At 48.1% G+C, this 14487-nt stretch overlaps 1 protein-coding gene and 2 pseudogenes across 1 annotated transcript in view; all 3 read left to right on the top strand.

Annotated features, from left to right (window-relative positions):
• Window positions 1-6418: 6418 nt before the first annotated feature.
• LOC116459106 (casein kinase I-like) lies at window positions 6419-7563 on the top strand (annotated as a pseudogene).
• On the top strand, window positions 7551-8049 carry LOC116459107 (casein kinase I-like; annotated as a pseudogene).
• A 5348-nt stretch (window positions 8050-13397) lies between these two features.
• LOC116459119 (multidrug resistance-associated protein 1-like) overlaps window positions 13398-14487 on the top strand; it is a 34376-nt gene continuing 33286 nt past the window's right edge. Inside the window, exon 1 of the mRNA XM_058431853.1 lies at window positions 13398-13403. Within this exon, the coding sequence (XP_058287836.1) occupies window positions 13398-13403 (6 nt within the window). The remainder of the gene's footprint in view (window positions 13404-14487) is intronic.

The following is a 14487-nucleotide window of genomic DNA, read 5'->3' on the forward strand; positions in this document are numbered from 1 at the left end:
AGGAATGTTGGAACTAGTGGCAAAATACCTGGGGTGAGTCAAGGCCCCACATAGATGCCTCTTCTGTTCTAACTTACTTGCCAGGAGGGTCCAGGAAACACACTGATTTCTGAGTCCACATCTAGGATCTCCATCCCCTGAAGGGCCACACATCCAGCTCACTGGTTCCAACCCACCTTACGGAGTCCCACTGACCAGAGTCCACCCTCATTCCACCCCAGTTTCTGTGCCTTGGGTCACGCCTGTGGGAGATTCTAGCCAGGTGGAGTATCTCTGGCTTGTCCCCTCCCTGCCCTGCCTTGTCCCCTCCCTGCCCTGCCTTGCCTGCTACAGACTCCGAGAAACTCCACACTGCTCCCCAGTCCTCCCCTCCCAGCCTCATTCCTGCCTGGCCATCCTGAGCCCTGCTTAGCACAATGACAATGCCACCTCCCTTGTTGGGTCACAGCCACTCCTCAGAGGCATCACGTCCTCATCTGACAGGTGAGGAAAAGCCTAGATTTCACATCCAGAACACATTGCAGTCAACACTTAGATCAAGGCTTCTTAAATGCCATCCTCTGTATTTCTCTACCTTTTCTTTCTCATCTCAGCCTTTAGCCATAAGACGTTTTCAAAGGAGAGACCCAGTTTATCAGAACATGCAAAACATCATCCCAGGAACATTAACTGTCCCGGGGCATTCTGTCTTCTCAGGTGATTTGAGAAATTAAATGTGTGGTTTTAAGTGTCTGAAACTTCTGTGACAGTCAGTGCCCCGGACACCCATTCCTGCCTTCTCCTTTGCTAGCACACTCCTGAGATTGTACTGTGCCTGGGCTCCCTGGCAGCCAGGGCTCAATTCTGGCCACTGAGAGAGAAGCCAAGGTCTGCTTCAGGGCTGGGGTTGCTTTCTGGATATGGTGGTCAGATACAGCTGGCTGTCTTAGACTGACTTTCTGGGGACAGACTCCGAGACGGAGAGCCCTGTGCATGCAGGAGGTCTACTGTGGAGGCTTTCGGGAGATGCACCTGGGACAGATGGGGGAGGCAGGATGGGGCAGTGGGAAAAGCTGGCTGACAATGAGGTTGCAACTGAGGCTGTGGCTGACACTGCAGGGAGCTCTGGAGCTGGTTGGCCCTGCAGCTGCCCTGCCTTGAGTCAAGTGGGCAGAGCCTTCATCTCTCACATCTGCCGGTAGTTCCCAGGCAGGGGTGAAGGCATCTGTAGCAGCTGCTCTCCCCAGCAGCTGTAGGGAATGCCTTGGCTTGAACAGGTAACCTGGGCACAGTGCCACCACATCCACTACACTGCCACCTCCTCTTCCTGCCTTGCACAAGGACTTCATGGCCAAAGAGATGGCAAAAATAGAAGCCCAGATGCTGACAGCTGTTTGACCAACACCAGCCACCTCTTTGCTTGAACTTCATAAGAAGTCCAAGATGACAAAATCCATTCCCCACTATGCTCAGCTCATGATACATGCAGCCAAATGCACTGCAGCCTAGTAGAAGTGTGCTTTTCTACCTTCCACTTCCTCCAAAGGCCCACCAGGGCCTTCCTTCCAAAGCCTGGTCCTCCCTCAGGCCTGTAGAGACTCTACCTCCAGAATGGACCTGGAATTGGTCTTCTTTCTCCTACCTCCCAGGCCCTGCCCATGCCATCACCACTGGGTATTGCAGAACCTGCATCCTAGAGTCAGGTAGCATCTCCAAGGATTCGGGCCAGCCTCTCAGCCATGGTCAGATTCTGCCCATCTCTGGCCCCAAATTCTTCCCTGCCCTCAGGATAAAGTACAAACCTTTTGGAAAGTGACTTCCCAGGCCTTAGTTGCAGGTATGACCTTGCCTATGTCCAGCTGCATCTCCTGCTACCCACATCACCCAGCCCTGATGGTTCAGTGTCAGCACAGCAGCTGTGGCCAGCTCAGCCCTGCTGCTGTATCCATGCACACGGTGGACATTCTACTCCCTCTCCTTGGGAACATGAAGCCCTCTTCTTGTCTCTTCTTGTCTACATGAAAAACTCTTGGTATCTTTTTATCTCAAAGTCTTTCTCAACCCTCCAGCCCTTCTGTGCAGTTAATCATTGCCTCCTTGGGTGCCTTTGCACCCAGGGTGCATGCTGTGCTGTGCTGCGTTACCTGCTCATGCAGTGCTGGTCTCCCCCACAAGACTATGAGATTCCACGAGCAGGGGTTTCATTCTTGGATGTTTTTATCATCTTTGCCCTTCCCTATCCCCAGCACTCTCCCCTGACCCCACCAACCTCAGCTCTAAGTGCTCTGCTCACACTGTTGACAGGAATGGGGACTTGCAAAAGCCACAGCCAGGCTACAGGGATGGATGACATGGCTGGCATTTAAGCCCTCCCAGTCCTTACCCCCAACCCACGGTCTACGTCTCAGGGGAAAAGGGGTGTTCTCTGCTTCTTTCCTTTTCTCCTTGGCCTGCACTATGGTGGATTAGTTCCTTTCACTCTAGCTTCCCATCTGTACAAAGAGGAAGAGACTGGCCTGCCACCGCCAGGACCCAGTCCAGCTTTGGTGGCCCTAGAGGGCCATGCACCATGCATAGCCAAGGCTGTCCTGGCTGTAGGGAAGGCTGGCCAGCTGAGGAAGGGCCCAGCTCGATTCCAGGCCACCCCTGGCTCTGGGCCCAGCACTAGTAGGTGTTGACTTAAAAGGAAGAGTTTGAGGCATAAAATATGAAGAGTTTATTTGAGCCAAAGTGAGGACAGCTGCTGGGAAGACTCAGACCCAAGTAAGCTTGGAAATGAGCTTCACTGGATCTTCGTTACGAGCAGTTTTTTAAAGGCCAAAAAGGGGGACAACAAGTAGGCTGATATAAATGCATCAGGAATTCTCACTGGTTTACAGAAATAACATTGAGGCCGGGCACAGTGGTTCACGCCTGTAATCCCAGAATTTGGGGAGGCTGAGGCAGGCGGATAACTTGAGGTCAGGAGTTTAAGACCAGCCTGGCCAACATGGTGAAACCCTGTCTCTACTAAAAATACACACACACACAAAAAAAAACACAAGTGTGGGCAGCAGGCTCAGCTGCACAAACTGGCATCTCCAAGGGGCCTGGAAGGCCTGGACAGGCAAGGTGAGTCCCCCCACCAGGGGAATCCCGAGTGTGTGGGCAACCAACAGGCCAGAGCTGAGTGCAAAGGGCCAGCAAAGGGAGAGTCCCATCAAGGAACCACAGATGGGATCCCCATCACAAAAGCATCACGGCATGAGAGACTGAGCCTGCTCAGGGCACAACCTGGCAGAGAGAACTCCAGTGAGCCCCAGAGGCCCAGGGTTCAGCCTTTTCCCTTGCTCACTGGCCCTGGGCAGAGAAGAAGGGGTGGAAAGAGAGGGTGGAGCCAAAAGAACTGTTATTAAATAGAAGAAAAGGTAAAGTGAGAATGAGAGAAAGCCCCTTCTACTGAAGGTTTCTAAGCCTGGGCTACTGAAGGTTTCTAAGCCTGGGCTACTGAAGGTTTCTAACCCTGGGGAGGGGGATGTTTGGATTGGAAGATTGCAGCTTTGGTGTCAGACTGCACTGGATTTTCTAAGACCTGAAAAACAAAAACATTTCTTAATACCTGAGAGCCATGTGTGGCTACTGAGCCCTCGAAATGAGGCTGGTCCAAATACAGATGTGCCGTGAGTGTAAAATATACACTGAATGCCAAAGAATTGGCACAGAAAGAAAGAATGTAACATATCTAAAAAATTCTTCTATTAATGTATATGTGTAAATGATAACTTCTTAGATATCTTGGGGTTAAATAAAATATTTATTCAAGTTTATTCTACTTGTCCTATTTTACTTTTCCTAATGAGCCACTAGAGCGTGTAAACTCAAGTCTGCAGCCTCTGTGGCTCAGGCCATCTTTCTCTTGGACACCGCTGCAGTGAGGAGACCGCCGAGATTTCTCCCAGGGCTCAGAGGAGGGCTCTGCTTGGCAATTAAGGGGCTGCGGGGAGGAGAAGAAAAGTTACTTTCCCATTTTCCCAACAGACTATACCATGCATTGATGACACAGGCCATCAGAAGCAGCTGCATGTGAATTTCCCACCATCCATTCACTTTACTGTTTGGAACAGTTACTGTTCTGGATGAAAGCATGGGCAGGTGGTCTGGTAATTCTTGGGTGATAAAAACTGGATCCAGTGTTGAGTCTCCTTCTCTCCTCCTGCCAGTTCCCAACCCCCGCTCCAGCGTGCTGCGGCCAAGGAGTGGCATGGTGGGCTGCATCACTCTCCTTCAGGCCTTCTTGTCAAAGCGATTTTAACCCTCCCAATATGGAAACGGGAAAGGGAGGACGGAATGGCGGCAGCTGCGGTTTCACTTGGTGGGGCCTGCGGTGTGGTCTGGCCTTGGCAGAGGTGGAGGCGGCCTCTTTCTCAGGCAGGTGTTCTCCTGACTTCTGTGGAGATTCCCCCCCACCCTCATCCCACCACCCTTGCCCTCCAGGTGCTGCACTGCGCACCTTTGGGTGCAGACACTGAGGAGGGAGCAGGCGCTCTGATTAGCTTTGTTGCTTACTCCCACAGCCCCTGGGCAGCCAGCCTTACCTCCAGCCCCTCAGATGGTCCCTTCCCACAGGAGCTGCCACCACCTTGGGCCACCTCACTCTCTTACCTGGCCTCTGGTTGATGTGAACATTGTGGTTCTTCTTTCCCATGATCCACTTGGGCTCCAACGTGAGAGCTGGCCGCCATGAATAGCCTGTTGTTCGTTCTCTGGCTTGTCCAAGCTTGGATCTGGGGCCAGTCCCTATGTCCCTCAAGCTGCGCTGCGCGGGTCCCAGGTTAAACTCTTCAAGCAAGCTCCTTAACGCCTTTACTTCAGATGAAGAAGACCAGCCGCACCCCTCTCCCTCCCCTCGGGATGGATCCTGGCTCCCAAAAAACTCTTTCTGAGGCCCACCTCTCTCAGCCTTTCCTCCCTTGATGAGAGTGAGCTTTGATGAGTCCTGCTAAGCGTTTTCCCCAGTCCCTCCATGGAGATTTTGCAGGTGGTTGCCCCAGAAGAAAAACACAATTAATCGCAAAGCTCTCTCGGGATATTTGACAGGAAAGGAGATGCTAACGTTGAGGAAAGCCAGAAGCACAGCGGATTTGGGGATTCCCATGACAGCCACCCGCCCAGTCCTGGCAAAATCTCCCTTATAAGTGTATCCTAAAGCGGAGCTGCTCTGCGGCCATCTCCAATCTCCCTTTCTGGGCCTCATCAACCAGCAAGCGCCTGACACATCTGACGTCATGGGGCCGCGATCCAGCACTTGCAGACGGCTCCACTCTCGGCAGGGGCTCCAGTCTCTCTTACAGAACATTTTCGTTCTGGCACAGCTGTGCACCTGCGCGGTAACACCCTCTGTGCTTTCAGATGGTCAAGTCGAGAACCCGGTCCTCAGCTTCTAATAGATTGTACTTGACCCTCCTCCCTTGACGCTAGAGGGGTCTACCCCTTCCTGAAAGGTGGCGTTGTTATCTCTGGCTGCCTCCACTGAACTTTCCATGTAAGCATCTACTGCACACGTGCAAAGCAAAAAGGACTCACTCCCTTTTATGTGTATATATTTATAGAATGCATTTGAACATCTTTCCATGTGATTGTAGTGTAGTGTACACATTGTAGCGTTTCCTCATAATGGATCCCAGAATCCCTACAAGGCAGGTGTAATGAAACCCCCTCCCAGCCTGGCTTAAGGCAACCTGTTTCTATTACAGTCGTTTAAAAAGCAGCGAGGGAAGCAGGCTCTGGCCAGTGGCCTTCGATAAGCCCTGGATGTCGTGCTCTTTGCCCAGCCTGTGCCCTGGCCACCCGCCTGACCGAGAGCTGCCAGTCTCCCAGGGTCACCACCACTAGCTTCCCCCTCTGCACTGTCCACCCCTCTCCTCCCTGTCTCTGAGTCACCATGGCCCAGGAAGATTTAGAATAAAGTACAGAATTATTTCAGAACCAGCCAAACCCCAAATAATATTAATTTTTCATGTAAATTCACACATAATTCACAAAATCTAGGTGTCTTGTCACGTTTAAAAGAAATTGGCCCTAATGGCTTTTTTTTTTTTTTTTAGACGGAGTCTTGGTCTGTCGCCTGGGCTGGAGTGCACTGGTGCCATCTCGGCTCACTACAAGCTCCGCCTCCCGGGTTCACGCCATTCTCCTGCCTCAGCCTCCCGAGTAGCTGGGACTACAGGCGCCCACCACCACGCCCGGCTAATTTTTTGTATTTTTAGTACAGACGGGGTTTCACCATGTTAGCCAGGATGGCTTCGGTCTCCTGACCTCGTGATCCGCCCTCCTAGGCCTCCCAAAATTCTGGGATTACAGGCGTGAGCCACCACGCCCGGCCCCCTAGTGGCCTTTTTAATTTTTTTTCCATGTGTTCACTTCCGGGTCCGGCGTCCATCCTGATGCCCGGGGCAGAAGGATGCTTGACCTCCAGATAAGCCAGGCGCCGCTGTGCATTCATTCCCGGCTGCATTGGTGGCGACCGCAGCGGCTTGGGCGGCGACTCTCTCCGGCCAGCGGCGGCGGTAGGAGGCACCGGCAGCAGTGTAGGGACTGAATCCGAGCCGCGCTGTGTTACCTCCCTCTCTGGCTCCTTCCCCCCTACCTTGCTCGCCGGCTCCCTGCGTGGCTCGCTTTCCCCCTCCGTGGCTCGCTTTCCTCCTCCGTGGCTCGCTTTCCTGCTTCGGCCGCCCGCGGGCGTGATGTGCCGCCGCCGCTGCCCCCGCCGGCGCTTACTGACAGACCGGGGGCTCGCCCGCGCCCGCCCGGGACCGACCCCGCTGCTCGCCGCCGCGCCTCTGAGGGAAAAATGTATACACAAATGAATATGTGGCAATTAAGCTGAAGCCCATGAAACCAAAGCACCACAGCTACATTTGGAAAACAGATTCTATAAGCAATTAGGACCTGGAGATGGTATACCTCAAGTTTACTATTTCTGCCCTTATGGTAAATACAATGCTGTGGCGCTGGAACTGCTGGGACCTAGTTTGGAATATTTGTTTGACTTGTGTGACAGAACATTTTCTTTTAAAACACTTCTCATGATAGCTATACAACTGATTTCTCTCATGGAATTTGTCCATTCAAAGAACTTGATATACAGAGATGTAAAACCCGAGAACTTCTTAATAGGATGACCAGGAAACAAAGCCCAGCAAGTTATTCATGTTATAGATTTTGGTTTGGCAAAGGAATATATTGATCCAGAGACAAAGAAACACATACCATACAGAGAGCACAAGGGCCCTACAGGAACAGCTAGATATATGAGCATAAAAACACATTTAGTAAAAGGACAAAGTAGAAGACATGATTTAGAAGCTTTAGGTCATATGTTCATGTATTTTCTGAGATTGCTTGAATTCCAGATATGCTGGAGGAGGAAAAAGTACCTGGTTCCTATGCTCTCATCTGATTAATAGCTTTTGAACTTGAACTGGCCTGATTTCTTTCTCCTCTGCCCAATGCCAGAAAGCAGAAGGGAGGAATTGAGATAAAATAGCTAAATACAAAAGACAACAGCTAAATACAAAAGTCTTCCTTGGCAAGGCTTGAGGCTGACACATTAGAGAAGAGGTATCAGAAAATTGGAGATACAAAACGGGCTACACCAATAGAAGTGTTATGTGAAAATTTTCCGGAAATGGCAACATATCTTCGTTATGTAAGAAGGTTAGATTTTTTTTTGAAAAACCAGACTATGACTACTTACGAGAGCTTTTAACTGGCTTGTTTGGTCGAAAAGGATATATGTTTGATTATGAATATGACTGGATTGGTGAACAGTTGCCTACTCCAGTGGGTGCAGTTCAGCAAGATCCTGCTCTGTCATCAAACAGAGAAGCACATCAACACAGAGATAAGACGCAACAATCCAAAAACCAGGTTGTAAGTTCTACAAATGGAGAGTTAAACACAGATGACCCCACCACAGAACATCCAAATGCACCTCTCACAGCCCCTACTGAAGTAGAAGTGATGGATGAAACCAAGTGCTGCTGTTTTTTCAAATGAAGGAAAAGGAAAGCCATACAGCACCACAAATGACTCTGGACACAGATCCTGGGGAGTTACTTACATGTTCATCTGCTGTCTTGTGATTAAAATCATCTCTGTAGGTGGAACAGGAATTAAAAGAAATTAAAGAATGTGTAAGCAAAAACTCAGTTATATGTAAGAAAACCCAATTCCCCTTGAGGAAGAGAAAGAGCTGGAGTCCTTTTAAATAAACGGCCTGTTTTTCCTTCTGTGGCTAGTGAGCCTTATCTCTCCCTTTCCCAGGCATTGTGAAGACTGTTTCTCTAGCTATGCAGCTGCAAGGTCATCTCAAGTCGTAAAACATGTTGTTCCTTGAAAAGTAAGACATAATGTAATGCATGTCTTAATTGAATAACTGTCTTTGTTTCTCGCTTCTGTAATATGCTTCCCCCTGCATAGATCTCCCCCCGCCCCATGAAATGCTTAAAAGGTAGCTTGACTCTGTTTGGAGCTCAGTCCTTTGGATGTTAATCTGACTGGGTCAGTGCACCTAAATAATTAAATAATTCCTCCTCAACCCCTCGGTCTGTCTGATTCCTTAATTATCCCACAGCATAGTGACCACATATATTTTCAAGGACTCACTCTTAGAAGCAAAAATATCATACTTTCATTCTTCATTCTGTGGTTGTGTTATATTCATTTTTTTGTTCTAATTTAACTTTTATGGAAGCTTTGAAGTTTTGTCAAAACATGAGTGCTTTGCCCATCAATGAATGGAATGGACCAATGAAGTGGTATTATGAATATAGTTCTATAGAACATTTTTCAGAAGTTCTTCTGTTGTAGAAAGCAGTACAGTATCTTAAGTGTCAACCAGTAATATACCTAATCTGGTTTTTTGTAACTTGTGTAACAGCATAATCAAACAGGATTTTTTTTCTCAGTGGATAATACAACAGAGAAAACAGAGTTGCCCACATATTTAAAAGAAGTTACTCCTTGAGAAGTTTGTGTTTTGTGCCATCTGCATTGATTTCAGTATTACTGATGGTACTGTTATTCATAAGTCATATTAACATTCTGTCTGTGAAATCATGGTACATCACTGCCCAAAGGTACTGAGGAAAAGGCAATATGGGTTTGGCAGATGGTAGTGGTAAAATTAATCTTAAGTAGTTGGTAAATATGTGCTCCGCTTTTGTTGCACCACTACATGAAGTACTGTGTTTCAGAAGTGGCAAAAGTGCTTATTTTTAAAAATGCAAAATATTTGTGTAATGTAACTTTATGCTTCCAAATAATAATGTACGTTAGCAAGAAATGAATACTTTGAGAAGTGACATATGTTGGAGTTATAAAGAAATACACTAAGGAGTAGTAATTGTGAGTCTTGTTGCAATGTACAAGGTGGAAGCATAAAGAAATCTCACTGAAACCTACTGCTGATTTATTACATTCTCCCTGAAGCAGAAAACTTTAGATGTGCCATGCAATGGTGTCTGTGTAATTATTTTGCTCTTTGATTAAAAAAAAGACCCCCAGCAATAAGAAGTGGGTCACTCTATGCCCTCTGTGTACATTAGTCTCTTGTATTCAACTTTGCTGATTCTCTGGAATTTTCCTACTCTTTAGCATAATTTTGATGACTGAAAAATATTTTGGAAAGGATGGGTCAGGTGATTTGCCTCCATAGTCTTTTGAAGTGACTGCATATGAACAACAACAAAAAATTCTATTAGAAAGGAAGCCCATTCCACTTTCCAAGTATGCTTTGTGTTGTTTTGTTGTTGTTGTTTGTTTGTTTTTTTGTTTTTTATGAGACAGTCTCACTCTGTCGCCCAGGCTGGAGTGCAGTGGCGCGGTCTAGGCTCACTGCAAGCTCTGCCTCCCGGATTCATGCCATTCTCCTCTCTCAGCCTCCTGAGTAGCTGGGACTACAGGCGCCCGCCACCACGCCCGGCTAATTTTTTGTATTTTTAGTAGAGACGGGGTCTCACTGTGTTAGCCAGGATGGTCCCTGGGAAGCCACTGAATGTCAGAGAGGCAAAGTGACCAGCCCCAGGATACATAGCAGCTGCTGGCAAGGTTGGCTCTCAAGTTGGTCTCTGAGTTTCTCATCCTCTGCCTGGGGTGGGAGCTCCTTCTCTGCAGAGGTCCTAGTGGTCTCTAATAAGTGCTTTCTTGAGATGTAATTCACACATGTAGGCTAGGCGCAGTGGCTCATGCCTGTAATCCCAGCACTGTGGGAGGCTGACGCAGGTGGATCACCTAAGGTCAGGAGTTTGAGACCAGCCTGGCCAACATGATGAAACCCCGTCTCTACTAAAAATACAAAAATTATCCTGGCATGGTGGCACACGCCTATAGGCTCAGCTACTGGGGAGGGTGAGGCAGGAGAATAGTTTGAACCTGGGAGGCGGAGGTTGCAGTGAACAGAGATTGTGCCACTACACTCCAGCTTGGGCAACAGAGCAAGACTCAGTCTCAAAAAAAACACAAACAAAAAACCAAAAAAAAAAAAAGAAGAAGAAGAAAACAAAAATTCATACAACATACAGTTAACCCACTTAAATCACACAATCCAACCATCACCACAATCAAGTTTAGAACTTTTTTTAATCACCCCCAAAAGAAACCCCAATCCATCAGCCGTGACTCCCTATTTTCCCCAGCACCCCCCAAGCCCTAGGCAACCACTAATCTTTCTGTCTCTCTAGATTTGCTTATTCTGGACATTTCATGTAAATGGCATCACAATAGGTGGAATGTTGTAACTGGCGGCTTTTACACTTAGCGTGATGTTTTCAAGGTTCAACTATGTTGTACCTTCATTTCCTTTTCTTGCGGAATAATATGCCATTGTGCAGATAGATCACACTGTGTTGATCTGTTCGCTGGTTGATGGACATTCGGGTTTTTTCCACTTTCTGACTCTTACGAATACTGCTGTCATGAGCCCTGGTGGTTTTAAAGGAAAAGTTTGTGGCCAGGTGTGGTGGTTTGTGCCTGTAATCCCAGCACTTTGGGAGGCCAAGGCGGGTGGATCACTTGAAGTCAGGAGTTCAAGACCAGCCTGGGCAGCATGGTGAAACCTCGTCTCTACTAAAAGTACAAAAATTAGCTGGGGTGGTGGTGCACACCTGTAGACCCGGCTATTTGGGAGGCTGAGGTGGGGGAATCGCTTGAGCCTGGGAGTCAGAGGCTGCTGGGAGCCAAAATCATGCCATTGCCCTCCATCTGGCCTGGGTGACAGAGCAAGACCATGTCTCAAAAAAAAGTTGGATTTTTGTTTCTTGCCAGTGCATGATAGCTGACATTCCCTTCAGCTTTTAAATTCTTTGATTAGACTGAATTTCTGCGTGTTCATTCCCTTGTGGTTGGGAAGTTCTACCTTGAGTCTAGCCTGTTTCTTCTTGCTACAGAATCCCCCTTTGTCTATCTCTCAGCCCGAGCAATGCTTTGTGGCAACTTCTTGGTGACTTTTTCACTGACCTGCTTGGCAGGCTACTTTTAGGTGAAAACACCCTTTGTGCTTTCTAAATCAAAGTGTGTGGGTTTAGCTGAATCTTTTGCCCAGTGTGAGGTCTCTCTCTCTACCTCATCCAGGTGAGCAAAAAATGCCCTTAAACTCCGTTGGCCCCAGTTAGGTTCTGCACCCCCCCTTCCTTTCCCAGCTGCTAGAGTATCCAAGCAGTGTATACAGAACCTGTAAGGCTGTCTGTTGCTTTATGATTTTTGTACACATCAGCACTTAATTTGGTGATGCAAATGCCGCCCACCACCCTGGCACCTCGTGCGTTCATTTCCCCAGTTTGACCTCCCCACCTCCTGCCTTTGAGTTTACATAGAAGTCCTTGGCAAAGGGTCTTACATCACACTGGGGCAACCCCTCCCCCACCACCCACCCTTTTCCATTGCTCTGGAGGGGCGCTGGCTATAAAGTCTTGACATCAGGGTCTGGTCTTGCCCAGCCTTAGCCAACTCGAAGCGCCAATGACCTTGGGTTTGTTTAAACCACATTTTTGGCTTTTCCTAAAGGGGAACTTTTTTCCTTGTTGAATTAATCAGCTCTTTTTTTTTTTTAGAACACCCAGGCTGAAGGGGGGCAGGTGTTGGTATTTGGTTTGGGAGGCTCCTTGAGGGGGGATGGGCAGGAACCATGCTTGTGAATGGGGCAATACTGACCTCTCTCCCGGGATATTCAGTTTACTGATTTCTGAAAAATATATCTTTTTTACTGTTTCTCTCTCTCCTTTTTTTTTTTTTAACTTTTAATGGCATTCCTTTTATTCCTAATTTATTCCCATGCCATAAGCTTTTGTTTCTTCAATTTCTTCTGGGGTATATTTTTCTTCTGTGCAGCCTCCCCTTCCGATTTAGGAACAATTTGTTCCCTTTCAGGAAGGATCATCTGGATGTGGCAGGATGAGCTCAGGTATGGGTTAATCTGACCGACCCTGAGCTCTGTAGGTCTGGCGCCACATTTTAGGTGCTTTGTTCAGTTGGATATGCTCAAGGACCAGAGAATCTGCATCTGAACCCTTAAGCTCAGCGTGACTCTCTGTATTTTTAAGCATGTGCAGCAGAAATTCAGTGCTCTTTTTGGGCCGCCGACCTTGTGGCCAGCCCCACTTCTTGGCCCGGGCACACCTACCAACTCCACCATTATAATGTCAGAATGGTACATGTTGTTTCTGTAAAGTGGCATCTTTCTGATACTTTGTGGCCTTTTGTATGTGCGTACCTTGATGGCCTGGGCACTTTCAGGAGTGTTCTTTTTTTTCTTTCTTTTTTTTTTTTTTTGAGACGGAGTCTTGCTCTGTTGCCCAGGCTGGAGTGCAGTGGCGTGATCTGGGCTCACTGCAAGCTCCGCCTCCCAGGTTCACGCCATTCTCCTGCCTCAGCCTCCTGAGTAGCTGGGACTACAGGTGCCCGCCACCATGCCCAGCTAATTTTTTTTGTATTTTTAGTAGAGACGGGGTTTCACCGTGTTAGCCAGGATGGTCTCGATCTCTTAACCTCATGATCCGCCTGCCTCACCCTCCCAAAGTGCTGGGATTACAGGTGTGAGCCACCGTGCTCGGCCTTTTTTTTTTTTTTTTTTTTTGGATACAGAGTCGGACTCTGTTGCCCAGGCTGGAGTGTAGTGGCATGATCTTGGCTCACTGCAGCCTCCGCCTTCCCGGGTTCAAGAAATTCTTGTGCCTCAGCCTCTCAAGTAGCTGGAGTTACAGGCATGTGCCACCACGCCTGGCTAATTTTTGTATTTTTAGTAGAGATGGGGTTTCACCATGTTGACCAGGCTGGTCTCGAACTCCCGGCCTCAGGGGATCCTCCTGCCCCAGCCTCCCAAAGTGTTGGGATTACAGGCATGAGCCACCATGCCTGGCCTCACAAATGTTCTTAAGGTGAACATGAAGGTTTGAACCTCTTGATCTGCATGATTCTGTGGTGTTTTCTGGATCAAGTGAATAGTGAACCATTTTCACAGATTGCCTCAAGCCCCTTAGGGGAACAAATTTTTAAGGGATTTAAAAAAATGGCTCATTAACCTTCATACCTGGAAGATAAAACACATCTTCATGACTCTGGTTTCTTTCTTAGGAATCTAATACCTAGAGCAGTGGTTTTCCATGGGGGGCAAATTGCCCCCACCCTGGGGACAATTGGCAATGTTAGGAGACATGTTTGGATGTCACAACTGGAGTGGGGTTTGCCCCTGGCAGGCAACCAGGGTAGAGGCCATCGATGTCGCTGAACATCCTACAGCACTCAAGACGATTCCCCCTTACCCTGCCCCCCATGACAGGGAATCCCCTTGCCAGGACATCCAAAGCACCAAGAGCAAGAAGCCCTGTGTTCTCTGACTTCACACTGCTGAATTCTTCCCTTGTCCTCTTGGGAGAAGGATCTTCATTCCAACAATGTGGCCATTTTTCTCTTTTAAACAATTTTATTTATATATTTTTGTGTTTTTTTGTAGAGATGGGATATCACTCTGTTGCCCAGGTGGGTCTTGAACTCTTGGGCTCAAGCGATCCTCCCACCTTGACCTCCCAAAATCCTGGGATTACAAGCATGAGTCACGGCACCTGGCCTGTGGCCATTTTTCAAAACCTTGCTTGAACCATCTGTTAACTTCATGGCAAATATTTTTCCCTCTTAAGTATTTACCGAGTTTTTCTTAATGATTATAAAAGCAACATGTGCTTGTCATAGACATTTGCAAACTACAGAAGAGTACAAAGAATCAGGAAAAAAGGTGGCTCATATCTGTAATGCCAGGACTTTGGGAGGCCAAGGTAGGTGGATCACCTGAGGTCAGGAGTTCAAGACCCGCCTGGCCAACATGGTGAAACCCCATCTCTACTAAAAATACAAAGATGTCAGGAAGCTGAGGCATGAGAATAGCGTGAACCCGGGGGGCAGAGCTTGCAGTGAGCCAAGGTTGTGGCACTGCACTCTAGCCTGGGTAACAGAGCGTGACTCTGTCCCTGGCTGTGC

The sequence above is a fragment of the Hylobates moloch genome, unplaced genomic scaffold (genome assembly GCF_009828535.3).
Source record: "Hylobates moloch isolate HMO894 unplaced genomic scaffold, HMol_V3 SCAFFOLD_19, whole genome shotgun sequence".
Lineage (NCBI taxonomy): Eukaryota > Metazoa > Chordata > Mammalia > Primates > Hylobatidae > Hylobates > Hylobates moloch.